Source organism: Pogona vitticeps, chromosome 1, assembly GCF_051106095.1.
Source record: "Pogona vitticeps strain Pit_001003342236 chromosome 1, PviZW2.1, whole genome shotgun sequence".
NCBI classification, from domain to species: domain Eukaryota; kingdom Metazoa; phylum Chordata; class Lepidosauria; order Squamata; family Agamidae; genus Pogona; species Pogona vitticeps.
Window position 1 is genome coordinate 169,700,788 of NC_135783.1, and position 18,904 is coordinate 169,719,691.

At 41.9% G+C, this 18,904-nt stretch overlaps 1 protein-coding gene and 1 long non-coding RNA gene across 2 annotated transcripts in view; one reads left to right on the plus strand and one right to left on the minus strand.

The window, feature by feature from the left end:
* LOC140701366 (uncharacterized) overlaps positions 1-18,904 on the plus strand; it is a 29,669-nt gene that overhangs the window by 8,934 nt on the left and 1,831 nt on the right. The window contains exon 2 of the long non-coding RNA XR_013537806.1: positions 13,174-13,239. This is a non-coding gene — a long non-coding RNA (uncharacterized LOC140701366). The remainder of the gene's footprint in view (positions 1-13,173; positions 13,240-18,904) is intronic.
* Positions 1,248-18,879, minus strand: SPATC1L (spermatogenesis and centriole associated 1 like). The gene is made up of 4 exons (XM_020814829.3): positions 16,965-18,879; positions 11,354-11,662; positions 2,735-2,886; positions 1,248-1,916 (listed from the first exon to the last, which is right to left on the minus strand). Exons 1-4 carry the CDS (start codon positions 17,275-17,277, stop codon positions 1,590-1,592), a joined length of 1,101 nt encoding a protein of 366 aa, XP_020670488.3. The 5' UTR covers positions 17,278-18,879; the 3' UTR covers positions 1,248-1,589.

Sequence of the window (18,904 nt, forward strand, 5' to 3'; positions counted from 1 at the left end):
GGGTGTGTCAGTTGCTTATTCCCTATTTGGATCGGCACCTGCAAGATGACGCCAACGTATCCAGAGAGGTATAGCAACATGCCACTGGAAATGGATTGTGAAGGTTCGGTATTCATCCCTCCCCTTTGTTCGAATAAACCAGGAGTCTTTTTTAAAGTGAAATCCAAACGAGTGTTTATTTCTTTATGCAAAGGTAAAACTTCTTTAAATGATTCCTGTCTTAAGTTCTCTTGCGAAGCCGACGGGGCTCATAAGGGTAACTAGAGCTCAGAGTCAAACGGGTTCAAAGATTTAATGTTCCAGGGTCCAGCAACAAAAGGGTCATAGTCCGGCACATCTGCTTTGGTGCCTTCATCTCTCAATAATGGGGAGGTTTTGTCATCCTTGTCCCCTTGCCATACCGGGTCTCCCTCACCCACAAGTTGTCCCCATGGTCCCAGAGGTACATCATCCTCCACGCCTCCTCTGCTCGCCATGCTCCACGTTCCTCAATTTCTCGCGCCACTGTTTCCTTCTCCTCCCTCAGTCGTCTCCTCCACTCCCTCACCTCAGACTCACCCCAGTAAGACGGGTGCTGGGGAAGTCCTCTCCTTCGGCAATAGTCAGCCTCTTCCCTGGGTACTTTCGCCCTTTCCCATTTCCCAGTCCAAGGGTGGTTTACCCAGATGAGTTCCCAGCCCCCCGGGATATTGTCATCCTCCCTATTTATAACCCAAATTCCTGCCTCTGCCTTGGACCTCCCCTTTTCTTCCCTTCCTGCCAATTCTCTCTCCGTTTCGGTTGCTACTGTTAGACCCACACAGACTCCCCCAGTGTACTTTCCTGAGAGGTGTTGGCAGCAGAGTGGTCTGTACCTCCCTGGAGGTCTTATTTGTGGACGGCACTCTGATGAGAGCTTCTGTGCTCTCATCCTGCTTATCACATTGATAACAACAACGTTTTCTTCATCTTAGCTCAGCGTACTATACAACAGCATTACAGAACATACAGACAAGAACAGTGTCTCTAGTCATCCATGTCATCCGTATAGGAAATGATCTTCAAAAGCTGAATTTCAGAGGGTACTGGCTTTCGGGGAATGAATGTTATTCATGTATTATATTTATACGCTGCCTTTCCAGTAAAAGATAGTACTCAAGGCAGTTTATGAAATTTTGGAAGTGCAGACATCCCCCACAGGAAGTGTTACATAAGTGGGATGAGAGAAATGTGAAAGCTTTGAGATATCTGGCAATCTGTTAACAAGCTTTTGAACAAGTAACTAAGTATTTAATATGTGAACTGAGTGCTGAACAACAATTTTTATTTTATTGTATTTTATTTATACTAAAATTTACCTCCCACCAGCTGCCAATAAATATAAATATAATATAAATTAAAAAAAAACACATTATCAGTTTTAAAGGTACAACTAGTCAAAAGCAATGTGAATTAAACACAGCAAAAAGCAGCTCTACCAGCAACAGCCTGATACAAAAAAAGTGCACTCTACTTGATTCCCCTTTTCAGCAAATACTATTTTATTACACATAGGTTGTGCCTGTGTCTTCTTACTATGAGAGTCTTTACGGCAAGAGCTGCGGTGTGCACTACCAAGCAAAGAGAGCTTTGTTGTCTTCCTTCGAAAGTTCACACAAACAGTTCAACAGCAGTAAGGTATCTCCAAGGAATTTGGGTGGGACGATGTCTATCACTATCTTTCTGAGTTCAGCAGGATTGTTGTGCATGGGATTAGAGTTCTGATCTGGCCTTTGTTTTAGGATGCCATAGGTGTTGATGAGAAATTCACTAAACACAGGGTGGATTTCTGTATGATAGCCCATCTTCTCTAGGCGGGCTGTTAGGTCCAGGTAGCGCTGGGTTATGGCTCGATACATCTTCTCGTCCACAGAGCCATTTAAAGATTTCAGGGAGACCTAGATATTGACCTATATAAGTCACTATTAGCATTTGACAAAAGGCAAGGTAATAAGTTTGACTTTCAACAGTATTATTAGGGGCACATGAGACAAGTTTTCAACAAAATTAATTTTAGATATTGCACTGAGGTTTCAACTGAGTGACCACTTAAGTTCCTTTCCAACTCAAGGTCAAAGGACATGCTCTTAGAAATCTGTTTCTAGAAAGAGTGCTCCTTCAAGTGGTGAAAAAGTTGGGGAAACATGTTAAATTAGAAGCTTGGATTGCATCAAGATTATCTGTGGAAAATAAACAACATTCCTAGTTGTCTATTTCCAGAGCCACGCAAAGCAGATCACATGGCTGAGGAGAAAATGATGTAAGAGCAGGAAAGACACATTTCTATGTACTTGAATTTTGGCCTTCATTAATGACTTACATTTCTTGAATATGGTTTCTATCAGTGCAGGATGCCTGAGGTGTACCTAGTCAAAATCTTGGATTTGTTAATAGTTCTGGTAAAGAGACCCTGTAACGTCTCATTTGATTGGAAGATGTTAACATGTGCACACACCTGGGACACAGGCAACAGAGGAAGGCATGTGGATGGGTGTGAGTACATATGTGAGACTATGTCCAGGAGTAGGCAGATACATGCAAAAGAGGGGTGTGTGTGTGTGTGTGTGTGTGATCTCTCTCTCTCTCTCTCTTAATCTTCAACAATACAACTTCTTCTGAGGTAACCTCACGAAGCTGAATGGTGTGAGATTCAGGATGGAGTTACCCATACCAATCACAAAGCAAATCCTTTCTCATTATCGTTTTAGCCACTCACCTGTTTGATTTTCTCAGGAATATTGGACACGGTGAATCCATAGAGACGTGTGATTCCAGGAAACACATGGGCAAGGATTCGCCTATCTAATTGAAAGGCAATCTCTCCCACTATGCGCCCATTTCTTTTGCTGTTCTGAGTGATCTCTATGTCTGTGGGGAGTGAAAAAAAATGGAAATAAATGTTTACATTCATCTTACATTCAAAACAGTCATTTTTATAAACAAAAGGTGGTTTAAAATAGGTGTCAATTACTTCTCTCTCTCACTGGATGTAATAATGACAACTTCAGTTTTCTTAAATTCAGTTCTTTGAGTATTGAGCAGCACATACCCAAAACACTTCCACTTCTACCTCTGTTATGGATCTGGAAGGCAAATCTTATTTTGCCTGTTTGTGGACCCGTTCTCTACACGTTTTCCCCAGCAAAGGAATCAGTTATAGACCTATCAGACAGCCTGGTCTCCTCGTAATCCTATTGACATGGACCCATACTCCCCCCCCCCGCATTCCAGTACACATCTGAGATTTTGTTTTATTTTTTAAAGGGTGGGTGCTTTGGCTTTAACCTTTTGGAGTCTGCCTCAAGATTTAGAGGATACAGAACCTAATGAAATCTTGTGACAATTCAAAGCACAGGAACTGTAATATTGAAACTGTGGGATTTCATGCAGGGAACGTTTAAGAGAGAAATTTGCACTCAAAACAACACAGTCAAATGTTTAAATATAAAAATATAGTGGGACGAAGGAGCAAACAGGTGAAGATAACCACATAGAGAGAATAAGAAATATAATCAATAAACAAATTCAACTTAGGTACACTTAACCAACATGAATTTGACTTAACTCCAGGAGGCAGTGGAAGGACGGCCTGGCATGCTCTGGTCCATGGGGTCACAAAGAGTCGGACACAACTTAACAACAACACTTAACCTACTTTAGCAGAATTTTGGATTCCACAAAATAAGGAGAGGGGTTGGTCAGATGTCTGGATAAGTGTTCTCACAATGATTGAATGAGCAAATACTTGCCTTTATGGAAATCTTAGGTCAGCAAAAGCTGGCTCCTTGGAGGAAACTGGAAACTGATTCGCTCAAAAAGACAACTGTTTCTGATTTAGCTGTTTACACACTTAATTATAATATTATTTTATGGATATCATAGGGGTGCATATTCCAGTTCGCCAATCGCACAGCCTATTTTTACATATTATACAAATTAGACAATCCAAACTGTATACTGTGAAAATTAGATGATCCAATTTGCATACTGTGAAAAATTGTATACAATGTTCACACGTGGAGCTTTATATTGCATGCAAATCAAGCACATTAATTGGTGCATTATTTTTCGACCAATATATTGTAGCTATTTGAAAATTACACTGTAACTACTAGTGTGAGCAAGTAACAACAATATAATGGTTTTGAATGTTGGACTTGGAACAAAGAGATCCATATATAAAATCGCTACACAGTTTCAAAGCTTCCTTGGCGTCCGTGGGTCAGTCAGTATTTCTCAGACAAACTTGTCTTACAGTCCCTTTCAGAAAAAAATGGGAGCAGGGAAACACGTAAAACAGACATGAACATTGCTGGTGGATATAAACAAGTAATGACATTTTGCTGCACACAGTGGATTTCTGATCATAATCTCATAAACTGCATATTAATTTTTGCATTATCTTTTACCGAGGCAAAACCAAAACCTGTAGAATCATAAGAGCACACAGGCATGCCCCATGAGTGACACACGGCCACTTGATTTGCAGGGGGGAAATGCAAGAGAAAGAGAGGGAAGTTGCAAAAATCAGGGGGAAATCAAGGTGTCACTTTGTTCTGAGAATATTTTATACAACCACAAAATAGCTTAACTTTCTTTGCCATATTTGACTTCTGGCAAACACAGTCACCATGTTGAAAAAACAAAAATAACAAGCAGAGGTTTCTAATAATTTATACTAACCCTCTTTCCTCAAACCCCGCCCCCCCCTTTGAGACTTCCCCAGGGAAACAGCATCCAGAAACCTGTGGGAGACAAATCAGAACTCAGTGTTTCTGGACAGCCACAGACTCATATAGACATGTAGAAGGGACTTCAAGAGTGATCCTGTTCACCTTCCTGCCAAAGTAGGAAATGCAGTAAGATGCATAATGTCGGAACTTTGAAAAGTATATTTTTTGGAATACAGCTCTCATAGCCGCTTTGGGACCCTTGTTGGGAGAAATACAGCTTATAAATAAAACTAATAAATAAATAAAATAAGCCCCAGACAACTTTTTAACTGAAAGCTTGAACTCCAGCCAGATGGTAGTCCATACAGGCAATGGTAACACCTCTAAAATTGGAGGAGAAGACTAAACAAGTGATATGGAAAGCCTGCTTACCTGAATATTTTACGAAGACAAGAGAGAGGACATTTTAGTTGCTCTTCCTAAGCTATGGAACTCCCCTCAACTGAAGCTACCTGGGCTTCCTCCTTTTTGTTCTTCCACTAGAAGGCAAACACCTTCCTGTTCATTGAACGAACTGTGTTTTTTGGGGGGCGGGGGGGGTGAGAACAGATGCATTGCGCTCTAGTTGTATAACATACTTTGTTTATAACTCTCCTTGACAAGTGCACTTTTAATATTGGTTCACATTTAATTGCATTTTGATACTGTAGTTTATTATGATTTCAGTGGTTTATGTCTCAGCCATATTTGTTCTCCCCCCCCCTTTTTTTTTTTGGAAGAAAGGCGTTATAGAAATAAAGTAAACAAAGTAAATAAATAAGAAATCCTTTGTATTGGTCATGGTGTTTTCATTTCAATACCTGTGCATCATCAATTGGTAGCAACATCTCAGTGATGAGATGGGTTTTTAAGTTAAAATCTTTTAAAGGCATATGGGTTTTGTAATTATGAAGTGAGCCAGAGAGGTTCCATTTTGTTTCTTTGTATATAATATCTGTGCTATGCTGACAAGTTGTTTTCTAGGCGAGCAGAGAGCATGTTATTCTGATAGCCTGAGAAAAAGGACTCGGTGCGATTAGATGGGAATTGTTGTGACTCTTTGATAAACCACCGTAACCCAAATAACATCTGGTGTGTATGAGAAAGAATTCATGTGATGTAACAGGACTGTTTGCCTAGTAACGAACTCTGATTGGATGACATCGTGGGAAGGTGCATTAGGCCCTTGCCAGTTACTCTTGAAAAAGGAACTTTTTACCTATGGACTTTGTCTTTCCAAGACCGACCTTTCAGTGATTCGTGACCTACATTTCAGCCATATGGGACTTACCCTGATGTCTTGAGAGAGAGTTTGGTGGTCTACCTACATGGACTGGTTTCTATGCTTTGCTGGATTACTTTTGGACTTATGGGATTTTCCCTAAAAGGACTGTGCATGGACTATTTTCTATGGACTGTTCTATGGGATATACTTTATGGACTTCTTTTCTTGGAATACTCCATATGGACTATGCTCTTGTAATTTAGTAAGGACTATGGTATATTTACTGGATTTTACTTTTCTAAGGACTATAGGACATATAATGGATTTTTACTTTTGTTTAGGGATTTTTATTCTATAGTATCACTGAGGACTATAGCCTTGTTATAACCAACTTGGATTATATTGTTTACTAATGATTTCCTGGACTGGAATTGTTTTTATTCATCTTAATGGATTTTTGGGTTTTTGAATACTTTTATATTTTTCATGTTTTCTTTGATTCACTACATCTGTGTAACTAAACAGCACAATGCTAGATTATTTGTTTTGGTTTAATTTGGCTTAGTAACATGCTTTTTCTTTAATAAAATAAAGATTATAAAACTCATTTGGTTTCCTGAACAGTACACTTGCCATAGGGTCATCTGAGAGTGCTGCCTCGGCCTAGCTTACTTAGAGTCCTGTCAGTGGTGCAAGTGAAGTCTAAGGACTACAAAGCCCACTTGACCTTTTCACAATAATATCTGAGAGTACCAGGGTGTTCTTATGTGGGCAGACTTGTGAGAAGGAGTGTTGTAGCATGGCAGACTGAATTTGGACTCTTCAGCCCATTTTAGCATGTGCAAACTCCTGATTGCTCTCTGTCCAAGCGTACACGTGTGTTTTCGAACCCGTGTTCGTCACATGGTGGCAGCTGCGCGATGAACCACGTGCTGGGTTTTGTAGTACCTCAGGATGACCAATTTTTGTTCTATTTGGCAGCTTGAGTGACTCTGATCCACAAGCTAAGTTTTGATTGCAGTGGGACACTGAGGCTTCAAGGAGCTAGGTGCTTCCCTGGGTGTAAACAGTAATTTCCTAGGAAACGCTGTTTGCCAGCAGTTAGATCTAAAGGCTGTGGTGAGAGGTGTTAAATCTTCAGACTGTGGTAATGTGTGTTAGAATCTGGGGTGCTCTTTTAAGAAAGAGATTCCCAGTGGGACAAGCAAACTGTTAGGAGACAATTGGATTTAATCAGTAGGCATGTGCAGGTTGTTACAACGTTGTAGTGAAGAAATTCCAAGATGCATGTCCTTTATTTTTAGAGTGCTTGCACTCTGTGATAGCAGCAGGTCATTTCACAATCTTAGGATTGCATAAATGACTCTGGCCACTTTGTTCTGACTGCATTGTTTTGGAACTTGCATCCAGGTTTTTTGTTTTTTTTGTTTTGGCCTAAGCGTACTCCTATAATCTTAGGATTTGCCGGAGCACCTGGCCGTGTTCCAGACTAACTCTGGGTCTCCCCACTACGATCTTAGGATCTGGCAGGAGTACCTAGTTGCATCTGGCTTGGCCTAAAGTCATGCCCTAGGATCTTGGAGGTATCTATCTGCACCCAGTTCAGTCATTGATCATCTCTGTAACTCTAGGGTTCACAGAGTGATCACAGTTTTTCTTTTCTCTTCCTTTTGGATTTTTCAGTATTCTGGTTTGGCAGCTGTCTGTCCTCTCACAGACCTTAGGGTCACAGGGGGACAACAGTTGGTCAAAGGTGCAGAAGAGATTTTTAATTTTATTTTGGTTTGGCAGCTGTTTGTTCTCTCGCCTATCTTAGGATAGCAGAAGGGACAGCAGTTGGTCAGAAGTGCAGAGGAGATTTTTAAATTTTTTTTTTCTCCTTTTTGTTTGTTTTCGCTGACCTAGCCTAGGCTAGAGTACCAGCAGAGATGGAGGAGAAAAAACAGTCCGTGGATATACTCTTAGAAGTGGCTTCTGGATTTTTCGAGGAAGCCAAGCAGAAAATTAGGGAAAGAGATTTCCTGATACGTGAGCTTTATCAGGAAAACATCCTTTTAAAACGTTTTCTTAGCACAGAACCTGGCTTGATGCAAAGGTTTTTCCAAGTTCAGCAGGGTTCCTTTGGGGATTACTGCAATGAGGCGCTTCATACAATTGGAAGCAACCCTGAGATGCAAGATGTTTGTGTGGAAAGAGTTAACGAGGCCCAGTGGAATGCTAAGGAGCATTCCAGAGAAGACAGCGATTCATCGTCCGTCCAAACAGAGGATTTACAGGCCCTGGAGACGCGCGCAGAGAGAGGAATGCAGGAAAAAATTTCCCGAGAAGCTGTGTCCTTGAGGAAATTAACATCGGGCGACGCAAGGGAAAACTGGCGTGCATTGGAATTCAGCTCAGCACCAATCTCAGCTCTTTCTCAGAGCACAGGACAGGTGAGAAGTTCTGAAATAATTTGGGAGGAGACTATGGGTTTGCTAGAAGAAGGAGAGCAAGGGATTTTCCAAAGTAATAAGGCAATTGCTGGGACTGAGAGCTTAGAAGCAACAGGACTTGTGTCAGCAGATCTTGATGCATGTCAGATCTCCAACAACCCCCCTTCTCTTAGCCCAGCGAGTTCAGTGAAATTAGATACTGTGAAGTTGGAGGGCATTCCTTGGTCTTCCTGGCAGCTTTGCAGGGAGGCAATGCTCCATAAGGGGGAACTAATTAGGACCGGACAGAACACATCAAGGCAGACCGAAAAAGATAAAGTACCTTTACCAGAGACGTTGAGTAATGTTACAGGAGGAGTTATTTGTACAGAGACCTTGCAGCATGGACTTTCACATTGTGAGACTGTTCCTAACACAACCAATGAAGGGGGAAGCGTTAACTTTTTGGGATTACAAAGTACTGATGTTTCTTCAGAGACTGAAAGATTTGGCCCAGTACCACAGTTAATCTTCTCAGAAAGGTCTTTAGAAAGGAAAGCAGAGGTTTGGGACAATACTTATTTTCAACAGCCTATTTTCCAAGGAAGTGGTGAGAATGCTGATACTGTTTCTGAGGCTATGCAGAGTACTCCCGAGGGAACTTTGTTGCAACAGCGGCCTCTTGTGACCAAACCTGATAGCACAGCTAATTCAGCAATACATGTGTCCAGAGGTGTGACATTTCTAGACCAAGGCGTGGAAGGCATTGATCAATTTAGCTCAGAACAGGTATTGGAGTCTGTGTTACCTAATCCTAAAGTGGACTTGGATTTTAGCCAGTTAAATGAGCTCACGAAGACTGAATCAATCCTTACAATTAATGTTGAGATGTTGGTAGAAATTGTTTCTGTGACTGGAATAAAAGGAGGAATTTACCAACTCAGAAAACTAGCACCTGGAATGGAAAATACCTATGTTACTTTTCAGAAATTGGTTGATGAATTGTGTGGTGATTTATATGTAGACAACCTTGTAATTTACAGCCCTGATCCAATTCAAGCAGACCAAAATGCTTTGATATTCTTAGAGAAGCAGAGACATCGAAGCCCAAGATTAACGCAGTGGTATTTCAGATTGCAAAAATATGATTTTGATGTTGAACATCTACTGTTAATTCCCCACTGCTTATCTCGAGTGTTTAGTGCAGATGCAAGGGGAGAAAATGGCTAGAATTGTTAAAGCTCTGATGTTTAATCTTCTTGGTATTCTGTATGACTATGTTCCTGAGCATACATAGAGTGTTTTATCTATTATTACTTCATATCAGTATATTAGATTGTCAAGTTATTATGATGTTAAACCTTGTTTCACTATTTTGCTGTTTGATGACTGGAGTATTATCTGAGCATATGCAGAGTGATGTATTTGATTAAGTATACTAACTTGTTTATTCTTCTGTTTTTCAGACTAGTAGAAGTGTCTAAGGCAAATTTCTCTCATGTATGGTAAATACTGTAATTATATTAGTTCTCATGTAACAATTGTTTTGCTATTTTAGAATCATATTTGAAATGTATTACTTTATGCTCATGTTAATATCTATCTCTATTTTGTTACTGCTTAATTATGATATCTCATCTTATTCAGTTATCAAAATTAAAACTTAAATTGTTTAGGAATTTTGTTAATCTTCAGGGGGCTTGTGATGAGATGGGTTTTTAAGTTAAAATCTTTTAAAGGCATATGGGTTTTGTAATTATGAAGTGAGCCAGAGAGGTTCCATTTTGTTTCTTTGTATATAATATCTGTGCTATGCTGACAAGTTGTTTTCTAGGCGAGCAGAGAGCATGTTATTCTGATAGCCTGAGAAAAAGGACTCGGTGCGATTAGATGGGAATTGTTGTGACTCTTTGATAAACCACCGTAACCCAAATAACATCTGGTGTGTATGAGAAAGAATTCATGTGATGTAACAGGACTGTTTGCCTAGTAACGAACTCTGATTGGATGACATCGTGGGAAGGTGCATTAGGCCCTTGCCAGTTACTCTTGAAAAAGGAACTTTTTACCTATGGACTTTGTCTTTCCAAGACCGACCTTTCAGTGATTCGTGACCTACATTTCAGCCATATGGGACTTACCCTGATGTCTTGAGAGAGAGTTTGGTGGTCTACCTACATGGACTGGTTTCTATGCTTTGCTGGATTACTTTTGGACTTATGGGATTTTCCCTAAAAGGACTGTGCATGGACTATTTTCTATGGACTGTTCTATGGGATATACTTTATGGACTTCTTTTCTTGGAATACTCCATATGGACTATGCTCTTGTAATTTAGTAAGGACTATGGTATATTTACTGGATTTTACTTTTCTAAGGACTATAGGACATATAATGGATTTTTACTTTTGTTTAGGGATTTTTATTCTATAGTATCACTGAGGACTATAGCCTTGTTATAACCAACTTGGATTATATTGTTTACTAATGATTTCCTGGACTGGAATTGTTTTTATTCATCTTAATGGATTTTTGGGTTTTTGAATACTTTTATATTTTTCATGTTTTCTTTGATTCACTACATCTGTGTAACTAAACAGCACAATGCTAGATTATTTGTTTTGGTTTAATTTGGCTTAGTAACATGCTTTTTCTTTAATAAAATAAAGATTATAAAACTCATTTGGTTTCCTGAACAGTACACTTGCCATAGGGTCATCTGAGAGTGCTGCCTCGGCCTAGCTTACTTAGAGTCCTGTCAGTGGTGCAAGTGAAGTCTAAGGACTACAAAGCCCACTTGACCTTTTCACAATAATATCTGAGAGTACCAGGGTGTTCTTATGTGGGCAGACTTGTGAGAAGGAGTGTTGTAGCATGGCAGACTGAATTTGGACTCTTCAGCCCATTTTAGCATGTGCAAACTCCTGATTGCTCTCTGTCCAAGCGTACACGTGTGTTTTCGAACCCGTGTTCGTCACAAGTATTACCATTTAAGTAGAATGTCTGGAGCTTCCTTAACTTGTCTGGGCCAAGGGTGTCTGAAAACCAGACCCTTTTCTTCTTCGGAGTCTCCTGGGAATCAGTCTGAGCCTTGTTGAGGCTTGAGTCTTGTGCGCTGTTTGAAATGTGAGAGGGCTGCCTCTCAGAAATCCTTAAGATGGACCCTCCTTTGTGGAGCTTGAGGTCATCTGAAAATGAGGTCTGTGCTTGGCCATCCTCCCTGTTGAACATACTGGTGGTGTTTGATTCTTCGGGCCATGAGGGCGAGTGACTTAGCATGTCCTTTGAAGAGTAAGCTGCAACAAAACATATTTCTTTAACAACGCACTTCAACATCTGAAGGAATTAAAGGACAAAGGGATTACACAACACACCACATCCACAAAAAATAAATAAAGAATAAGATTTTTGCACAATCCTCTCTGTCCCGCATGGGTGGTCATTGCATCGTTTGGCTTGGTGTTCTTGATCCTTGCCAATTACGGTAAGATACTCTACCCCTGTATTTTTTCTATCTTGTTTAACTGAATTATAACGTTATGAGTAGTTTTGTGAACCACAAGAGTGTGTTCCAACTACCCTCAGGTGCAATGACCCCCCCATGGGGTCATGAAGAGTCAGACACGACTTAACGACTAAACAAAAACCTGCTCCAACTTGTGCCTCCCTTCAAATGTGCCATGCCCCCCCAGGGAACAATATCAGCCTGTTGAGAATGGCTGGTTTAGAGGATACAGTAGTGGATTCAGGAAGCCTTGTTTGTTCCATGGCAGCACCACTGAAACTCCTGTGAGCTTCCATGGTAGTGCTTAGCCATGGAAGTGCACTGGGGGTATGGAACTGGTGAAACCATTTCTTAAATATTTCACTTACCTGTGATATTTTAAAGTGCATTGTATTGCCACTTTATAATGGTCCTAGTAAAATGTCTAAATTAGTGGACCAAGGAAACGCAGTAGATATAGTACACTTAGACTTCAGTAAGGCATTTGATAAGGTAGACCACAACCTGCTTCTGCATAAGATAGAACAAAGTGGGATAGACAGCACAACTACCAGATGGATTTGCAGCTGGCTGTCCAACCACACTCAATGTGTTGTCTTCAATGGAACCACATCTACGTGGAGGGAAGTGTGCAGTGGAGTCCCTCAACGTTCTGTCTTGGGCCCAGTGCTCTTCAACATTTTCATAAATGACCTAGATAAGGGGCTTGAAGCACTCATCAAATTTGCTGATGACACAAAGCTGGGGGGAATTGCTAGTACTCTGGAAGACAGACTAAACATTCAGAAGGATCTAGACAGACTTGAACACTGGGCCCTATCCAAGAAGATGCAGTTCAGTGGCAGGAAAAGTAAGGTCCTGCACTTAGGCAGGAGAAACCAGATCCACAATTACAGGATAGGTGGTACCTGGCTCGACAGTAGTACCTGTGAGAGGGATTTAGGTGTCCTGGTGGACCACCACCTAAGGATGAGTCAGCAGTGTGCTGCAGCTGCCATGAAAGCCAGCATAGTCCTAGGTTGCATCAACGGGGATAGCATCAAGATCACGGGAAGAGACATTACCACTCTGTACTGGGCTGGTGAGGCTACACTTTGGAGTGCTGTGTCCAGTTCTAGTCACCACAATACAAAAAAGACACTGAGGTCCTAGAAGGGGTGCAGAGGAGAGCAACAAAGATGATAAGGGGACTGGAGTCTAAATCCTATGAAGAACGACTAAAAGAACTAGGTATGTTTAGCTTAATGAAGAGAAGACTCAGGGGAGAATCAAGAATAATCTCTCTTTCTCTTTCACTTACAGAAGCAGAATTACGAGGTTCTCAACGCAGTGGTTGAAAGAAACTGAAAGGGGATGCTTGGTGCCAAGGTACCTGTCTTTAGCGTGGCCTCTGTGAATGCACACAAATGGGTGACTAGCAAGCTCACTTACCAGAAGGAGGGCCGTCACTGAAGGATGGATGTCAGCACTGGTCTCCCAAAGTTGGTCTCTTTCTTGGCCCGGAGGTCCAGTCTATAGTGTGTTATGAATGTAGACACATTGGACCATGTAGCTGCTCTACAGATGTCAGGGATGTCAACTCCTCGGAGCAGGGCCGTAGTAGCTCTAGTAGAATGAGCTTTGAGACCTTCAGGGAGAGGCTTTTTCTGCAGTTCATAGGCAAGGGCTATAGTCGAAACCAACCATCTTGATAATGTGGAAGAGGAGGTAGCAGAACCTTTGCGCTGTCCATAAAAACAGAGGAACAGTCTATGTGCTGTGCGGAATTCCTTGGTGCATGTGACATAATATGCTAAAGCTCTTCTCACATCTAGGAGTGGAGCATGCACTCAACATCAGAAACAGGATTTGGAAACAGTGTAGGCAACACCAAAGGCTGATTAACATGAAATTCTGAAACAACTTTGGGCAAAAACGAAATGTCAGGGTATCACATGACTTTGTCCTTGAAAAATTGGAGGTAAGGTGAATCAGAACAAAGTGCTACCAACTCACTCGCTCTGCGTGCTGATGTGATAGCAGCTAGGAATACAGTTTTAAATGTTAGAAGACAGATGTCACAGGATGCCATAGGCTCAAAAGGTTGACGAGTGAGAGAATGTAGCACAACCTGTAATGACCATTGTGGTACAGGATGCTTTACCGGAGGTCTCATGTTAGAAAGGCCTTTAAGAAACACTTTAAGTGTTGGGTGTGAGAAAAATCTGGATGCTTCAGAGTCACGTGGCTGAAAAGAAACAATGGCTGAAATATAGACCTTTAATGTAGAGATGGAGAGGCCTGAATCAAACAGGTATCGAAGATACCGTAGAAGTTAAGTCAAGGAGAGTGGTGAAGTTTGTAGACTGTGAATTTCAGCACTCGTGAGTCTGGAATGGGAGACGACTCAACTTGTCAGTCAGTTCGTTGTCTGTCGTGGCTACATGGATGGCTACAGGGAATATGTGATGTTGTCAACACCATTCCCGTAGATGAACTGCCAGGAAAAGTAGGGACATGGATCGAGTTCCTCCTTGCTTGTTTATGTAATACATGGTTGTGGTGTTGTCTCTGATGAGCTGTACACCCTGACCCTGTATCAGAGGAAGGAATGCTCTGAAGGCCTTTATTACAGCTAGCAGTTCTAGATGGTTGATGTGGAAGGTGGATTCCTGAGCTGACCCTATGGATCTGATGTTCCCCGCAATGTACCCCCCAACCTGTGGGGTTTGCATCCATTGTGACCTGGCATGTCAGCTGTAGAGGTCGAAAGGGCCTGCCGATTAAGAGATGTGGTAGAAACGTCTACCATTGTAACTGTTGTGAGAGTTCTGGTGTGACAAGCAAGCGTTTCAGCTGACTGTCGTGAAGTGGATCGTAGAGGGCAAGAAGCCAAGATTGAAGAGCACACATCTTTAGATGAGCGTGAGACACTGCACATGTTGTTGAAGCCATCAGTCCCTGTGCGTGTCTTGTCTCGCATGTGGCTAGGACTTGCGAACTGCTCTTTTTATTATGCGTTCTGCTCTTTTTAACATGCAAGCTTTGATTGAGTTGAGTCTCTTAGCAAGATGCACTGTTTCCCTTTGGGATGATTGCTCACGACCAGATGTTGTGCATTTGAAAGTTGCTTGCGACTTGTCCTGATGAGGAATTGCAGCTTCATTTCTATGGGTCTGTCCCAATGATTTGTGGCTCTTGATGTCAATGTGTTTTCGACATCGATGCTTGTGAGGGGGAGAAACCGATGGAGAAGAAGAGGAATAATTGTAGTGAGTTCTTTTTCTTCTCCCGTAATCTCTTGACATCGAAGAGGAGTCAGAGGTATAATCCCGTCTTCGATGTCAACACCGAGATTTTTTCCGGTCTTAACTATAATCTGAATCAGATAGTGATTATACTCTTCAATGTCAATGTTTTCGTCTCCTCTTGACGTCAGAGTCAGAGTAATCCTGCCTACTTATGTCGATGCTGAGATTTGCTAGGCAAAATTACTACCTCCTGTCCCGAATGTGGACGTCGAGAAGGGGACAGATTCTTGGTCTTGGCTAACCTTTTTGGGGGTGGAGAATTGGAAGCCAGAGACCTCGACGCCGATGAAGGAGTTTGTGATGCCCGGTAAAAACAGGGCTGTCTTGGGCCATAGCCAAACTAGCAACTGTCTGGGCTAGTTGGCTTGTGGACGGTGATCGTCCAGCATCAACAGGCAGTAGGTCTTGTTGTTGGGGTGGAAAAGACGTTCCTGCCTCAGAGAAAGTTTCCCGATCCTGGGAAGAATCCTCTAAAATAGGTGAAGGCACCGACGCCGAAATTGCGGGAACAGTATGCGTATATTCCTTAGATTTTCCTTTGGTTTTAGATGCTGTATTCTTTTGTTTCAGACCGCTGTCAGTGGTGGAAGCAGAAGAATCAGTACATGGCTTCTTAGTAGGTGGCTTTTTCTTGGTTTTGTCCACAGTTTTAGTATTCTGAAGAGGGGGTGGTGAGGCAACCCGAATTTCAGACCGAATAGTAGATGGGGTAGGAGTAGACTCCATCTCAGACGGTTGAGAGGCAGAGGGAGTCTTATTCCAAAGAAAATACTTCAACCGCTGCTGACGAGCTTTAGGAGCTGCCTTGGTAAACCCTTTGCAGTGTTTACAGAGATGGGGTTGATAGTTTCCCCCCAGGCAAAAAACACAAAGGCTGTGTCCATCAGAGAAAGGTAGCTTTCTGGAACAAGAAGAGCAGCAGCTGAAAGGTCCTGAACGTGACATAAGCCGGCAATTACAGGGAGGAAGTCCAGTAATGAGGCAATAATAGGATTAGGAAGGCCGCGCGTGCCGCCTCAGCGGGCACTCAATAGGCAGGAAAAATGAATCAACAAGTACTTGCAGTGAGAATCAGTCAGGATCAGAAGAAAAATCGTTCAGTCTGAGGTCAGGGCAACAGATAGGTGGGAAGTCAAAGAAACAAGCCGAGTCAGGATCAAAAATAGCCAATTTAGCAATGCGAATAAGGAGCTCTAGGTGAGAGGTTCCAGCTCCGCGGGCAGAAAAAATGGAACTGAGAGCATGTGCTGTGCAGGGCAACCTAAACTTTGCTACTTTTTCCTAAAGCTCTAGAAGATTCCGAGAGGACCAGCGCAGGCGCTGTTTTGCCCATTTGTGTGCATTCACAGAGGCCACGCTGAAGAACTATCCATTCTGAAGGAAATCAAGCCTGAGCGCTCACTGGAAGGACAGAGCCTGAAGCTGAGGCTCCAATACTTTGGCCATCTGATGAGAAGACTCCCTGGAAAAGACCCTGATGTTAGGAAAGTGTGAAGGCAAGAGGAGAATGGGATGCCAGAGAACGAGATGGTTGGACAGTGTCATCGAAGTGACCAATATGAATTTGACCCAACTCTGGGAGGCAGTGGAAGACAGGAGGGCCTGGCGTGCTCTGGTCCATGGGGTCACGAAGAGTCGGGCACAGCTTAATGACTAAACAACAAATTGAGCAAGGGGTTGGATTCCATGGCCCTTGAGACCCCGACTTCATGATTCTATGATTCACATGCTACCATTCTATTGCCAGTGTGTGGGGGCCTACACACACAAACACATAGTTGACATCAAGCAACCATTACTCACCAGTGCAAAGTGGTAACGAAACTTGAGTCTTATCACCAGGAAAAAGGCCATCTGGGAGCCAAGTTTTCTTGGGTACAGAGATCTCTATGGGTCCTTCAAGTTGTTTTAGTCCAATGGTAGAAGATGACATGTTTGACAAATGTGTGGCTCTCTTTTCCCCAGTTCTGGGCTGCAGAGGATCTTTGCAAAGCCACTTAACCGATGTCTGAGCACTGGGAGTGGACTGAATAGTGGTATCCTTGGAGATGATGTTGGGGCAATAATTAGAATCTTCTCTTCCAATATACTGAACTGCAACAATAAGAATAAACATGATGCTACCAACGATCACAAGGGCATATTTGTGGCTGACTAGAATGCATGTTGTTGGCAGATCTTAAGGACTTGTGCTTGATATTATTTGATATATTATAATTCCATTGAAATACAAAAGAGAGCCATGGGGTCATTACAAAATACAAAATGCAGGAGTAGGTGAAATCTTTATAGACCACTAAAATATCTAGCTGTAACTAGATATCCAATCCATAGCTACCTCAGCTAAGAAAGATGTCTCTGGAGAAACCCACTTTGCCAGGAATGTTTGGACTTTACATCTAAGAGTAACTTTCCTGGCAAAGCCCAAATTGCCATGAACGTTTGGACTTTAAATTCCTCACATTGGCACACACCTGACGAAGTGGGTGACACTGATCTCTGAAAGTTCACAGATTGCATGATGATTTTTTCGGGGTCTATAAAAGTATCACCTACACTTGCATTGATATAGGTTAGCTTTCTAAAATTCTCATTGGAATTTATAAAAAGGTCGTTCAAAGTATATTTCTGTGTAACAAGGTACAGATCTATGTGGGATCTAACAAGAATCTGGGATTCTGTTTTGTTCAGAAAAAATGATTGTTGGAAAGGTGACCCATGCTAAACTTCAGTAGCACCACTTTTGTTTTGTCTTTTAAATTATTATTTTTAATTCAGTGTGTTTTTTTGTGAGAAAAGGGAGTAAGAATTTTTTTCTGGGCAACGCGATAATGAGAGCTTTGGTGAGCAAAAAGATAACCCTGGCTGTAGTCCAATATAACTGAGTTGTATTTTATGATTTGATTTCTGGATATTGTTATTTTATTATTTTGTGTCGTAACGTGCCAGAGTACCCCTTGGCCGTGTATAAATTGAACGAATGAATGAACGACCAACCGACCGAGCAACCAGGTAATCTGGCTGTATTTTAGAGAAGTCTGATGACATTTCCTTATGGGACAATTTGTTTACAGACAAATTGGAAGTAGTAGGGAAGATAATGCAAACAATACCTGTCAGTGGGCTTGTCTCCTGTCATTCTGGGGTTATTCTGGGATTTTTAGTTGCAGAATTCAATAGATCATCCCAGTGTTTGTGCCCATACATGGAAAGGGTATTTGCTGCTGGATGCACTGAGTGATCCCAGCATGGCTTGTCAACACACATCTGGAATCTGACATCTCCAAGGACTGCCCTCCCCTTTTACATATCTTTTCTATCTTCTTCCTACCTGCTGCAGGGGTGGAAACTGTCCAGTAGAAAAACTCCCATAAGGAAACAAAATCAAATGACAACCCACAACATGGAATTAAGGTCCTGCACTGCAGCAAAGGAGAACAAAAATATACCATCACTGGTAGCGTGAAAAAAAAAACAGAAAACAAGATTGTTGTTTTTTTTTTGGTCCTACTTAGAATCTCCTGACTCTTTGTTTTCGCTCTGCACTATGTGGATAGGATGCAATACCAGTGTTTTGGGTGCAACAGAAGTTGAGCAAATGCTCAGTGTGGAGGAGCTGTGCATTTGTGGCAATCCTTCATTCCTTCAGGAGTTAAACAGACACTTGGGTTGCCTTCTGTGAAAAACCTTTCTGGTCTGGGGAGGCGGGACCAGTTAATCCTGTCACCAGAGGAGGAGGGCAG

Bases quoted from the DNA above. Each gene is read 5' to 3' on its own strand.
- SPATC1L (XM_020814829.3), bottom strand. From the start codon at position 17,277: ATGTTTATTCTTATTGTTGCAGTTCAGTATATTGGAAGAGAAGATTCT. The intron at 2,887-11,353 runs GTAATACTTGTG...CACTCCCCACAG, and splicing joins CCAGACATTCTACTTAAATG to ACATAGAGATCACTCAGAAC. The intron at 1,917-2,734 runs GTGAGTGGCTAA...GTCAATATCTAG, and splicing joins TTCCTGAGAAAATCAAACAG to GTCTCCCTGAAATCTTTAAA.